Source organism: Panicum virgatum, chromosome 9K (assembly GCF_016808335.1).
Source record: "Panicum virgatum strain AP13 chromosome 9K, P.virgatum_v5, whole genome shotgun sequence".
In the NCBI taxonomy this organism is placed as follows: Eukaryota; Viridiplantae; Streptophyta; class Magnoliopsida; order Poales; family Poaceae; genus Panicum; species Panicum virgatum.
In genome coordinates, this window is record NC_053144.1 from 55,615,436 (window position 1) to 55,629,081 (window position 13,646).

The following is a 13,646-nucleotide window of genomic DNA, read 5'->3' on the forward strand; positions in this document are numbered from 1 at the left end:
CACTCACGAGACCACTCCAACCCTCCCACCCTCCATCCAAACAAAAAAAAGGTGCGACCCAACCCGGATGGACTCGTCCATCCAAACAGACGGCAAGAGACGGGGGAGCAGCTAGCGAAGACATGGCATGTGCGGCCGTGCGCGCCGCAGCGCAACGGCTTCCGCGGCCTGTGCTCCAGCCCCCACCAGGGCTGCTGCCTGCTGGGCTGGTCATGGCCGCGAATTCTTTGTTCTCTCCAGTCCGGACTCTTGCGGGGCCAGCTCCTCCACCGTTGCAGGAGGATCCCGTTCCGGGCAGCAGCCTGAACAGGACACGCTACTGCCTGCTGCTAGACTTCGAAACGGAACCCATGCGGCTATGCCCATGCTCTAACTCGTTCAAGTCCTGTTCAAGTCCCCAGACCCTGCCATGATTAGCTCTCTGTGGACGCGATTGCGCATACTCCCTCCGTCCCAAAATAAATTTTATTTTAGAGTTCAAATTTTGTCCCACAAAAAATATAAACTTTGACTCATCTACCACAAAAGATAAGATAATTTTTGGAAAATTCTTAAAAAAACAACTAACATCACATCCACTCCTCACAAAAGACAAGATGTATTTTGGTAATTTTACACGTAACATAGATTTACGTGATTGGTCCTAGAATTATATTTATTTTGGGACGGAGAGAGGGTAAGCGCTAACTCAGAGTCTCGGGCACAGTTAGCGGCAGCAAGCCAGCAAGGAGCACACCAGTATCTCACTGAGGCCCTGTTTAGTTCCCCCTAAACACAAAAACACAAAAATTTGTGAAAGAATCTTGCTAATTTGAAGTACTAAATGAAGTCTATTTACAAAACTTTTTGCATGGATGGGCTGTGCAAAACCCAGTAATTAGTATCATTAGATTCGTCTCGCGATTTACAACCTATTTGTGCAAAAAAATTTGTAAATAGACTTCATTTAGTACTTCAAATTGATAAGATTCTTTTGAAATTTTTTTTTGCAAAAAAGAACTAAACATGGCCTGACTAGAATCTGGGATGGTGTCAGAGTCATACATGTGGGATAAAATTAGAAAACGAGATAAATAGAATTTAAATCGCTGGCCACCTCCCACGGACACTCCAACAGTGATCCTCCTCCCAATAAAAACCCCGTCTCCGTAGAGGCGTGGAGGCGAGTAAACAAGAGACGGGGGAGCAGCTAGCGAGACATGGCATAACCCCTTGACGCGTCGTTGCGCGGCGGATCGGACGGTCCCTGCAAGCCTGCAACAGGGGACCCTCCCCCCGCGATTATTGCGGCCTGAGGAGGAGCGTTCGACCTCGTGCCCCCGCCGGTTCATCCGTCCAGGGCTCCAGGCACGTAACGTTCATGCGGTCGTCATCACACCACAAGGCAACGGAGACGCGGGCGACCCGCACGCACGGACCAACCGATTTGTCTTCCTGATTTCTGGCGGAGATGCGGGAGGGGGGATTGAGATCCTCTGCAGTACTTTGAAAGTACTGCAGAGAGAGGTGAAAGGGGGTGAGAGTCGTCCGATCTGAAATGGATGGATGGGATCGTATGCTACAGTGGTTAACAGTAGATAAACAGTAAAACAGGAACAGTAGTTCGAGTACATGTCCGCTCTTGGCGACTGGGGAGGCGAGAGGTTGGACTTCACCAACCCGAGGCAAGACGGACCGCGCGGTCCGTGCCCGTGCCTAGAACCTTCTCCAGCGGGATGGGATAAACCGTTGATCCGTGGGGCCGTGTGCGAGCGCTGGAGTGGGCGAGTGGCGCTGTGGAAGATTGCATACATTTTGCAAAATTCTGAATCACAAAAATGTCTAATTTAATTTCTGAACTATTTTAACCGACCCCATTTCATTCTTAAATTCGCGGGACACGCCATGTAGGCTTCTCCATCACCTAGTCAACTCCTTTTACCCTGTATCAATGTCGACCGAATCACAATTTGTCTACGCCTCATCAAATCCATGTGCTGCCCTTCTCCTTGCTCCAGTTGAGCCTCTCCCTCAGTCTTCAGCAGATCTACGCGGCATTGAAGGAGGAGTTAATTCTCTGAATGTCATTGAAATTTTCGTCAATCCTTTGAATGCCACTAAATGGCATTGAAGATATTTTTTTGTGTATATGACATGTGGGGTCAATGACAATTAAAAAATTAACTAAAATTTTAATGATATTGAGGGAATTGACTCGAAGGAGGAGTGGTGAGCGGCCTGGTTGAGGCGGTAGCTGGAGAGCTGGCTCAGATGGGGCGTCCAGCTGCTGGGACGGTGGTCAGGAGCAGCCTCGCTTGCAGGGAGGGGATGGCGAGGGGTAGGAATCTGAGCTGGCTAGGAGGGCTCGCGCTCGTTGGTAGGGACTAGGGAGCAGGGTTTACCTTTTCGTTTTTTTTCCGAATCCCGCCGTTTGCCGGAAACGAAATTTCGGCCGAAATTTCGGCGAATTTCGCTAATTCCGAACGGAAAGAGAATTCAAATTCAAAAAACGAAATTTCGGTGAATTCCGACCGAAATTTCGGTGATTTCGACCGAAATTTCGGTGATTTCGACCGGAAAATGATGTCCGTTGTGATTTTCGTACTGTTCCCGAGGTCAAATGAAAAACTTTTGAATACCAACTTTGTTCAGTTTTTCGAGATCTACAACTTTTGTTTCAGGAACTTTTTCATTTGAGCAATGGTTTGAAAGTTATTTAATTATTTCAAAAACTACCAATTAAAAGTCTTGTCATTTCATGTGACAACTTTCATTTTCTCTCTTAGCCCTCAACTGGACTTTTATTATTCTTGTTATGGCGGATATTCCTATAAATTTTTAGGGACATTAGTTGATCCAATTGAAAGTTGTTTTAAATCCAGGACAAACATGATTTGAATTGGTTATCAATTCATGTGACAGTGTTTGAATTTTTTGTTTGATTCAATTTGTATAGAGAATTCCTAAAATGTAATTTGTATAGAGCAAGGAGGGGTCTGGAGAAATGCCAAGCTGCATCGGATACTAAAAAACTATAAATTCTACCTCATTAGACTACAAATAACCTTGTTTTTCAACTAAAATGTAATTTTAGCCTAGCAAATGATTTTAGATTTGAGTGTGTTCTAGTCCTATTTGCTCAGAAGAACACCTAGTTTTTTATCATATTTTTTTCGAATTTTTTATAAATATTTTTGAATTTTTAAATTTGAAAACGAAAATGGCGAAAAATACCGAAATTTCTCTTCCCGGTAACTAGCGAAAACGAAAAAAAACACCGAATTTCGGCGAAATTCGACCGAAAAATTTAACCCTGCTAGGGAGTAGGGAGGAGGCAGCGAGGGGTGGCTAGCCGGGCTGACTGGGAGGGGGCGGTGTGCTAGGAAGGCGGGGGTGACGAGGGAGCAGTGACTTGCGCTACCTCCGAGGGGTGACAACCTGGCTCTGCGCTATGGATGGAGGGTAAAAAAAATATTTCATATCTCAAATTAACTTAGCGGTGATTGGAAAAATCTATGTGGCGTGCCATGCCGGATTTAAGAACAAAGTTTGATAGGTTAGGGTAGTCCAAGGATTGAATTAGACAGTTTCACAGGACAAAGCTGAGCCGATCATCATAGTTTGATTTTAGCTATTTACTGCTCAAGCCTAAATCTGCTGTGTCCCGGATTACCTCAAATTTCAAAGACACTCGCCAGCCACTAATTAATCCTGTACTCCAAACTGCATGAATGCTTCTTATTCCCCTGGAGGGCAATTTGGTCCATGCGCCGCACGGACGGGACGCCTCCCCACCGACCGACGGCCCGTTCCGGTCCCACTCCCCCCGCGTTCTAACCCCAGGGCCGCACTACACGGAACGGAGCGCACGAAACACCACACCACACCACACCACACCAGTGGCAGGACAGCAAATACTCACGAACCACAGTGTCACATCCCCACCCCACCCCTCCGCCATTTAAACCCAGGCTTCCCCACTTGTCCCCTTTTCCTCGCGTCCATTTCCGCCCATCACTCACTCCCCCTCCCCGGCTCCCCTGCTCTTGCTCCCTCTGCCGCTCCGCAAGCAAAGGGCACCACGGAATTCCCGACTAGCATTTCGAATTCTCGATCCGGACCGCGGCGCCGCCGGACCAGACGCTTGAAGCGGGCGCTCGATCTGGTGAGGCGCTCGTCTGATGCGATTTTTTTTCTGGCGGTTTTTCTTCTCGGGTGTGTTTTTTATGCGGTTTCCGGTGGCTTGCTTCCGCACCAAGCGTTGGGTGGGTCGGCGAGCGGCCGCTGTCGCCGGATCCGCTTCCTGTCGGCTAGAGGCTTGCGTATCGTGGCGTATTGCCTCTGGATCTCGGGGGGCTTTGGGTTTTGGATTCGTGGCTTATGCAATCCTTTGGTGTTGAAAGTGGCTGGTACAGATCTGATGCTTGGAGCATATAGGGTTATATGTTCTGGTACCATCGCCGCCTGGGTGTTTGGCTATGGCATTTCAATCGATTCATCTGGAACACGTTTCCTTGCGCCGGATTGCTGAGGTTTATATGTCCTTCCTTTTGTTTGCAGGGCTTTAAAGTGGATGAGGAATTGGCTGTGTTTACATGAGTTGTGTTGAAAGGGGCAACCATTCACGGTTGTGAGCAAAATGGACGGCAAAGTTGCTAGCAACATGGAGCTCGATTCTGCTGTCTTCCAAGTATCCTCGCCTGACAACAGGTGAACACATGCTGGCTTATATTGGTCGCATATTTATGCAACGCTTGATCACTGTTTCTTCATTTGCTTTTAGGCCCCTGCTTGCAATGTAGTTCATATGAATTTTCAAATCGTGTCCCGTTCCTGTGATGCTCCAGCATTACATATACTTTTATAGTCCTTTTCCACAAGAGAGTTTCGCATATCTTAGAAGTAATTGTGCTTCAGTTTTCGTAGTTACATCTTGTCAAGTACAAAACTGCTTTTTCTTTTTTGTTATGCTAGGCTATTATGATTAACAATTGGGTATAAAGCATAATTATGCCCCTCTTGTGAAATGTCTCATGTATAGGTATGAGGCAATTGCTTGCAGTAAGGGGAATACAGAACTGATAGCATCTGGTCCTTTCGATCAGTTAGTTCTGCACCTGGAAGATGCCAAAAAATTCCAATCTCGTTCATCAAGTGGCACTTTTAAACTGTTATTGGCTGGTGATGGAAAAGGGTCTTCCTGGTTTACGAAATCGACAATACAGAGGTATTTGCAGCCTTTCTAGTTCCTTATATTTCTTTCAGTTGTAAGTATGACTAAATTGAGCTGCACCACCAGATTCTTGCATATCATTAATTCATCTGATACCTCAAAATCGGTCAATGGAGTTTTAGACGAGATGTCACAGCTGGAGGAAACTAGAAAGTTTCATCAATCGCTCTATATCAAGGTATGAACAAAATATTTCAGCTAATTTCACTCAAACATTTCAATGCACATGACATTACAATAGAAGTGCATTTGTTTTGCAGGAGCAACAAAATGTTACTAGTGGTGCTTTGACAGGTAAACAAGCATCTGGTTCTTTGACTGTTATTTACTATTTGAGAGACCATCAAAACTTTTTTTAATAAATATCAGATATGCATGCATTATGGCCCCCTCATTGTTTTTAGTCACTGAACTGATCCACTTCATCTACGTATTTCGTGGGTTGTGGGCTTCAATTTTCATTTGCAATGTAATTATACTCATAATTGATCTTATCAGAGGCGAATCGTGTTGTTTGCTGGTTGCTAATTTGTTATTAACAATCAATCCTCCTAACATTATGCCCATGAATTGCTTGATTATCACCAAAAAAGAAATAGTTATCAGCTGTAAGTTCTGAGAATAATTTAGTCTAACTAGATGCTTTGTCTTTAGTTTTTTTTTGTTTGAGATTACACAGCACAACTCAAACACTTACAAACGCATGCACACTCACCCCTATGAACGCACGAACGCAAATCCTACCCCTATGAGCATTTTTGAAGTTTGAGCCGGTAAATCCCCTAAATTGATAAAGTCACCATAGGCACCTCGCTGTCGAAGGGAACGTTGCCTACTATTGAAAGCACAATGCCGTTAAATCTTAGAATATCCGCTCTCACGGGGAGTCGAATCCAGGACCTGAGGTGCTACCGAGGCTCTTGTAACCACTAGGCTACAGGCCCTTTCGTTGCTTTGACTTTAGTTGATAACCGTTAATTCCAAAGTACTCATCTAGTTTTGATGGGTACAATTCATGCTCCTCTCAAGTATTGTACACAGGCAAAACTATCCTTAGGACACTAAAAAAAATACTTTTCGCAGGTTCAGCTACCTTTCTTTCAGATAAGGTTCATTTGCATTTTCATATTTAAACAAATTGTGTATATCTGCAAGTGCACTCAAAACCATCGGAAATATATAAGCAGTAAAACTGGTAGATGAGCTGTTTTAAATGCTCCAGTGATACTTATTCCTGGTAATAACCAGACATGACAGCCGTATATTGGCAGTGTCCTCAGTTTAGTATGGTATTCTGTTTTTGCAGGAGGCTTGTTTGGTACTGGAGCCATAGCACAACAGGTAATTTTGCACTGCTGCAAGGCTTTAATTTTACGTTGTTGTACTCTTTCTTGATCCATCTGCTTACATTTCATTTTTAAACATCCGCTTTTAGGGAAATGTTGGGCCGAACTCGTCGGAGACTACAAAGTAAATTCCTTTCTGTTTGCCTGCTACTTTACTTTGCTACCTTTTTTGGTTGACACTTATTAACGGTAAAATATGCTAGGAATGAATTGCTTCGAGCAGTGGATTTGAGGTTGACTGCACTGAAGGAAGAGATCTTGGTCTTGTTGAACCAAGCAGTTGGTTCCAATTTGTCGACAAGAGAAATCTCTGATTTATCTGCTTTTGTTCAGCGATTTGGAACATCAGAGTTCAGGTATGTTAAAATAGCATTGTACGCTGCATGGTCACTCGATCTTGTAAAACCAGAGGGTACAAATAATGCTAGTTAGCTACATTGGTGTCTTGTATTCATCCATTAGCTGACAAACTTGGTCACTTGGAATTAGTTTGCCTTGACATTTATAGTGCCCTATCTTTAGAGCTGTCTTAATTGTTTAGTTGAGTGGAGACAGAAAATTAACTGTTGGTCTTTCTCTTTTTCTAGTTGGTTGATGCGGTGTGTGTTGTTGATTGCGGATTGTCAACCCGCTGAGCTCCCTGTACAGCAGGATTCTACAGCTGAGAAAATTGACAAGGGTGAGAATGCACATAAAACTCGTGATATCAGCCCTCAGACCAATCTCCAGAGGCCTATTGCCAACAATGTTTCTCCAGCAAAGCTTGCACAAATTGAGCGTGAAAGCTCGACAGAAACAGATGATTCCTCTGAGTCCAGTGATGAAGGTGAGGCTGTTGTTGAAAGGAGCCGACCTCTTGTAAGATCTGCTTCTCCTAGAAGATCGGCTTCTCCAATGCGGAGAGTTCAAATTGGGAGATCAGGATCACGTAGGTCAACGGCAATTGCCATCAAGAGCCTCAGTTACTTCCCTCCCAGTCAGAGAATTCCTTTGGATAAAGATGATGAAAGTAGTAACTGCAATGGTGAAACTGACCAGCCACCAAGGAAATCTGACAATAACGTAAGAAGAATGAGTGTGCAGGATGCAATTAACCTTTTCGAGAGCAAGCAGAAGGATCAGAATCCAGACTCTCAAAACAAGAAAGCTGGCTTGTTTGCTACTAAGTCTGTGCTGAGAAGGTGGAGTGCAGGAATGGGTGATTCTTTGAATGACAAGTTAGAAGAAAGAATATCAGATTCCACTTCTGAAAGTAAATCAAACAACATGTCTTACGAAACAGATAAGGATGGAGCTGAAATGAAGGCCGAACCAGATAAAGCACCAAAGAATTTCGTTACATCTGAGGTCGAAGGTTTAACTTCCCATGCTGATTCTCATGACATCAGTGTGTCAGAAACGGAGAGTGTGGTTTCTAATAATATGTGTGCAGAACAAACAAAGTCTGGGCTTGAGGAAAGTAGTGATCGGGCAATGACCTCAGCTGAGTGGAACCACCAGAAGGAAGCTGAGCTTAATCAGATGTTATTGAAAATGATGGAGGTGATGCCTGGAAAGTTTGCAGGTGCTAATGCAACTGCTGCTAGCTTCGATTCCACCAATCAGAAGAAAGGTGTTACTCATGGTCAGCATAAAGAGAAGAGAGAGACAAAGGTTACAGCTGAGAAAGGCAAAAGGCGCCCTACAAAGGAGGTGAGCTCCAAGCCCTTGAAGGATACAGTTGGGCAGAAGAAGTCGGCGGTGACCCCCAAAACTGGCACTGTAACAGAGAAACGCATTTCACCAGTTCCACAAAAGGCACGGCGAAATTCATCACCTCCGGTCCTACCCAAAGAAGTTGCTTCAAAGACACCAGTCAGAAAAAGCTCACCAAAACCATCACCATCACCTGCACCTGCGCCTGCGCCTGCTACACGCAGTTCATGGTCAGGTGGTTCTTTGACTAAAGCAACTACAACGCAAAGAACTAAAAGCTCTCCTGGGATGGCTTCGACGTCTACACCAACTAGCCGAAGGAGGACTCCGACAACACAGCCTTCGTCTCAGCCAGCTTCAAAAGTGGAAAGAACCATTCAACCAGTGAAGAACAAGAAGGAAACTGTGTCTGCTATGAAGCCAGCTATAAAGGGACAAGAAGAGAAGAAGCCAAAAACAGCAACAAAGACAAGTAGAATAACTAAAGTTTCACCTTCGTCAGAAGAAAAACCAAGTGTAACAACTAAGGAAAGCTTGCATAAGGTTTCAAAGAAAAGCAGTGTTGTACCACTGGAGTCCAAACCCTTGAAGAAAGCCACTGGGATTAGTCAAAGCGTTGGTTCTGGTACAGTGAAGAAAAAGGTGCCCCAACTTGATGACTCCTCAAAAGATAGTGGAAGTGTTAACCAAGCTGAAGATAAGGAGCAATCTCCTATGACAACCGAGCCAATTACTAAGGTACTGGAGGCTGATCTTGCTCAACCAGCACATGATGTTGATGAAAATTTAGAAATTTCGCTCGATAATGACTTGAATATTGAAAAAACAGAGAAACCGGCCTCGAGTTTAACTGCTACAGAAATGGGCTCCAGTGACCAGGTTGAGCTCTCTACCAATGAGGCAGATGAGGCCATACAACCTCCAGACGAGGACATGGGCATCTCATCAGCTGCCTGGGTAGAAGTAGAGCATCAAGAACAAGAAGTCACTGACCCTAGTGAAAATGTAGTGGCTGAGGATGTGACTTCCCCAGGAATTGCACCATTGCCATCATCAAGCCCAAGAGTCCGTCATTCCTTGTCACAAATGCTGCAAGCAGATAGCAATGAACCAGAAATTATTGAGTGGGGAAATGCTGAAAACCCACCAGCAATAGTTTTTCAAAAGGATTCTCCAAAAGGATTCAAGAGGCTTCTAAAGTTTGCTCGGAAAAATAAGGGAGACAACAACACTAATGGCTGGGCGAGCCCATCGGTAGTTTCTGAAGGAGAAGATGAACTAGAAGAATCAAGAGGCACTAGTGATGGTGCAAATTTGAGCCGGAGAACTTTTGATGGTTCAAAGACTAATAGCATCTTATCAGGTATCTTCACCAACCATGTTCTAAAGGATGGTCCTATATCCAATCTAAATACTGATATAATAGTGTTTGTTGTAGGGCCTTTTAGTAGTTACATTCAAGTTTGAAAAATTAGTATGCGGTCTTATCATACGCTGTCACCTCGTAGATATGTTATGTGAGGGCCTTTCTATGCTTGATCAAATTAGTTCAATAGTACATTCTTAGGTTCAAGGCTATTCATATATCTGGACCTATTCTTTTGCAGCTCAATCAACCATTGGCAGCTTCAACTCTATGAACTCAGATAAGCACCGGGAGAGGCCTGGAGCTGCCACATCAACAAAAGGTTAGTTTTCGTTAGATAATAATGTGCCGTGCCCTCTAATTATGCCATTTCTAATCCGTCACCTTGTACTTCCAGCATCAAGGTCGTTCTTCTCCCTCTCAAACTTCCGGAGCAGCAGATCGAATGAGTCGAAGCTTCGATAGCATATATGTCTTTTGCCCTGCAGATACATGGATAGTTTTATCCCAACTTGTTCTGGAGGCCTAATAGATGTAAAAAGAGAATGGTTTGCGATTTGATTGTTGGGGGCGGTGCCAGCTTGCTGTGTTAGGCTCTTGTCGCCTGCCATTTGATATAGCTTCCGCCTATGAGTTGTCATACTTTGCTTCAGCTTTTCTGTACATTTCTTTTACAGTGGTTACGAGCTGATTGAGATGACGGATATGTTTGCATGGCTCGCAAGAGACCTGCTTCTACCAAAATCGTTTTTCTGTACCAGTAGTTGGTACCGAGAGCTGATGTAAATCTGTGTTCCTATAGCGGCCTGTGATGCGCCCGGACACGGCAAACCCATTATAATTACTTCTCAAACTAATGGAAACTCATTCTAAAAAAAAACTAATGGAAACTCTGAGAGTGGCAACATTTGGAACAACTACTTCTCGTGTAGCAAATTTTATTGTCGATCGAAACAGTTAGCGCATACATGATACATCTCTCAACAGACTGTCAACTATACATGAATCAGAGGGACAGACTGACGCTTGAACCACTCGCAAGCGACGGCAGATGAATTATTGAGACTGGGAGAGCTATAGCTGCAAAAGACTGGGACCATCACTTATCGACGACCTCGATGAGTGTTGGCTCATAGTGATCAGGGGCCTGGAATCCATGAAGGTTCATGACGGTCGCCGCAACATTAGCGAGGCCGGCGTTTGGGAGGTCCGTCCGGAACCTGACCCCAGGGGCAAGCCCAGGTCCTCCTATGGCGATTGGAACCTGCACAGGGTTTCAGGCTCTCAGTTAAGGCCACACCAGCAGGCCGGGACATATATGGATCAATGCCGTGCACCTACCGGATTCAGCGTGTGTGAAGTAAGGGTCTGGACCTTCCCGTCCTTGTCAAGGAGTGGTTTTCCAGATTTATCTCTCTTCGCCATGTCCTCGGCGTTGCCATGGTCGGCGGTGAGTACGAAGATGCCACCCACTTGCTCAATTGCATCGAGGATGATCTACGAGATAGAATTCGCATTGCAGTTATCGTAAGCACCAAATTCAAAAGTGGGAACTGGAAAATTTTATGCGCAGGAGTGAAAGACTAGGATGATCTACAAGTCTACAACAGGACAGCATTCACTATGGAATCTCAGGAAGATAGGTATGTGATTGCAAAGATGATAGTACGCATGTACCTTAACAGCCTCATCGGCTGCCTTGCATCCAACTATAGTTGCCTCAATGTCTCCTGTATGGCCAACCATATCTCCATTTGCAATGTTGACCCTCACCTACAAGATGTCCTTATTAGTGTTTGAACTCCCTGGCTTATAACTATAAGTTACATTTGTGTTCAGTGTTCCAAGCTATTCTTTTTTAAGATATTAACCCAAGAACTACCTGATCAAATTTTCGGCTCAGGATGGCATCCCTTGCCTTGTGTGCAATTTCCAAGGCCTTCATTTTCGGCTGAACATTGAAGGGGATGCCGATGTCGCTAGGAATTTCTTCATATTTCTCCAAACTTGGGTTGAAGTAACCAGATCGATTTCCATTCCAGAAAAAGGTGACATGACCAAACTTGACTGTCTCACTGCATTTTTTTTCACAAAGAAAAGATATGAGCAATCAATGCACAAGTAATGTAACATTCAGATTTTCAGATCAAAGATTTCTCACAAGATAAACCACAACAATTTACCTGCAAGCGTAGGTGCGAACGCCATTACGGGCTAAGTATTCTCCAGATGTCCTCTCTATCTCTGGGGGAGCAACAAGGTAATGGCTCGGAAGTTTTAGCTCACCGTCGTACTGAAGCATACCAGCATAACGTATCTTGGGGACCCTAACTCGATCAAATTTGCCAAAGTCCTCATACTCCAATGCCTTTGCAAGCATCACCATCCGGTCAGCTCTGAAATTGAACGTCACGACAGCATCTCCGTCCTGTATCGGGCCGACAGGTTTTCCGTTTTCATCAACTATAACGAAGGGGGGTAGATACTGGTCGTTGGCCTTTGGATCCTCCCTGAGCTTTTTCACAGCCTCAAGAGCGTTCTTGAACTTGTGCGGGGCTTCGCCAAGGACATGCGCATCCCAGCCCCGCTTCACGACCTGCCAGTCATTCTGCGAAAGAAGACAGGTTACTTCAGTGGTGTTACGAATCAAGAAATGCAGAGTAGCTGAGCTGCACTCGTTTTTCAGAACTGATTTCTGGCAAATACAATGTAGCAGCTGTTCTCATATTCTGCAGATTGTTTCTTCTAGGTGAATTCGAATTCAATCCTGTCACGATTATTACGAAAACTAAAATTCTCACAAAATTGGATACATGGTTCACAAAATTCAGGATGTTTTACTCCTAGTAGCTAGCAACCCAACGATCCAAATCGAAACACCTTGACAAATAGTGGTAGCATTACCTCGTAACGATCCATTGTGACGTACATCCTACCTCCGCCAGACGCGACCCTCGCGTCAACGCCCTTGTCCCGCAGCCTCCCGAGGTCCTCCTCCAGCATCTCCACGAACCTGACGCTGCTGCCGTCCAGCACGTCGCGGCCATCCGTGAGGACGTGGACGCGTATCCTCTTCGCCCCGTGCTCGCTGGCCCCTTTCAGGAGCAGCTGCCAAAAAAGGAAAAGAAAAAACACGGCGGCAGACGGTGACCGTCAGCTGTCTGTCGCGACCAGCCAGTTTGGCGACGTCGATCTCTGGAACCTGTCAGCAGGAGCGAGCGGTAGCAGCAAGCAACGTAACCTGCAGCTGGTCGAACCTCGAGTGCACGCCGCCGTCGCTGAGCAGGCCGATGAGGTGCAGGGTGCCGTCGTCGAAGGACTGCCGGATGTACTTGAAGCCCTCCCCGTCGTATATCTTCCCGGAGGCGAGCGCCAGATCCACCAGCTTCGCCCTGCGCCGTCGTGGGCCGACGTCAGCTGATCGCCGGCCGGTTGCTTCTCGAATGGCCGGCCATATGGCGGCCGCCGGCCGGTGATCGCAAGTAGAACGAAACGAAACCGGAGAGCAGAGAGCGTTTACCCCTGGGCGTATATCTGGCCCGCCCCGAGCGCGTTGTGGCCGACCTCGCTATTGCCCATGTCGTCATCCGTCGGCAGGCCCACCGCCGTGCCGTGCGCCTTGATGAGCCTCCACCTCGCCGGAGCTGCCTGGCACATGGCATCGCGCACGACGCAGGCAGAGTTCATCAGCGAACACGCAATCCGGCGGCAACGCCGACAGCCCCAGCCTGAGTGAGCGTACCTTCTTGAGGGCGTCGAGCGTGGGCGTGTCGGCGGCGTGGATGCAGTTGAAGGGGTCGGGCGGCGCCTCGCCCCAGCCGTCCAGCACCACCACGCCCACCACCGTCCCCTTGGCCAGCCGCGGGTGCGCCGCCAGCGCCCACGGCTTCCCCTCTGCCGGCGGGCTCGTCGCCATGCCCGACGCGGTCGGCCTTCCAGAAGCGATCAGGTGACACGGCTGATGGGTGAGCTGAAAGTTCTGTCCGGGCTCTGGCGTCTGCTCGGTGCTGGGCTGCTGGCTCGATCG

General features: G+C 46.3%; 2 protein-coding genes across 2 annotated transcripts; one reads left to right on the forward strand and one right to left on the reverse strand.

Annotated features, from left to right (window-relative positions):
• Positions 1 to 3,965: 3,965 nt before the first annotated feature.
• LOC120652480 (serine/arginine repetitive matrix protein 1-like) lies at positions 3,966 to 10,379 on the forward strand. The gene is made up of 11 exons (XM_039930324.1): positions 3,966 to 4,144; positions 4,540 to 4,689; positions 5,021 to 5,206; positions 5,279 to 5,390; positions 5,473 to 5,506; positions 6,519 to 6,553; positions 6,648 to 6,682; positions 6,762 to 6,914; positions 7,146 to 9,616; positions 9,861 to 9,941; positions 10,017 to 10,379. Exons 2-11 carry the CDS (start codon positions 4,619 to 4,621, stop codon positions 10,082 to 10,084), a joined length of 3,246 nt encoding a protein of 1,081 aa, XP_039786258.1. The 5' UTR covers positions 3,966 to 4,144; positions 4,540 to 4,618; the 3' UTR covers positions 10,085 to 10,379.
• Positions 10,380 to 10,525: 146 nt separating this feature from the next.
• Positions 10,526 to 13,646, reverse strand: LOC120652486 (2,3-bisphosphoglycerate-independent phosphoglycerate mutase-like). The gene is made up of 9 exons (XM_039930329.1): positions 13,362 to 13,646; positions 13,140 to 13,267; positions 12,861 to 13,011; positions 12,524 to 12,727; positions 11,803 to 12,227; positions 11,502 to 11,694; positions 11,297 to 11,392; positions 10,961 to 11,116; positions 10,526 to 10,883 (listed from the first exon to the last, which is right to left on the reverse strand). Exons 1-9 carry the CDS (start codon positions 13,533 to 13,535, stop codon positions 10,719 to 10,721), a joined length of 1,692 nt encoding a protein of 563 aa, XP_039786263.1. The 5' UTR covers positions 13,536 to 13,646; the 3' UTR covers positions 10,526 to 10,718.

Excerpts from the sequence above, each read along its gene's own strand:
- LOC120652480 (XM_039930324.1), top strand. The coding sequence starts at position 4,619 with ATGGACGGCAAAGTTGCTAGCAACATGGAGCTCGATTCTGCTGTCTTC. Across the intron at positions 5,391-5,472 it reads ATCAATCGCTCTATATCAAG|GAGCAACAAAATGTTACTAG; the intron begins GTATGAACAAAA and ends TTTGTTTTGCAG. Across the intron at positions 9,942-10,016 it reads AGCTGCCACATCAACAAAAG|CATCAAGGTCGTTCTTCTCC; the intron begins GTTAGTTTTCGT and ends TTGTACTTCCAG.
- LOC120652486 (XM_039930329.1), bottom strand. The coding sequence starts at position 13,535 with ATGGCGACGAGCCCGCCGGCAGAGGGGAAGCCGTGGGCGCTGGCGGCG. Across the intron at positions 13,268-13,361 it reads CGCTCGACGCCCTCAAGAAG|GCAGCTCCGGCGAGGTGGAG; the intron begins GTACGCTCACTC and ends GCCATGTGCCAG. Across the intron at positions 11,695-11,802 it reads GTTCGCACCTACGCTTGCAG|TGAGACAGTCAAGTTTGGTC; the intron begins GTAAATTGTTGT and ends AAAAAAATGCAG.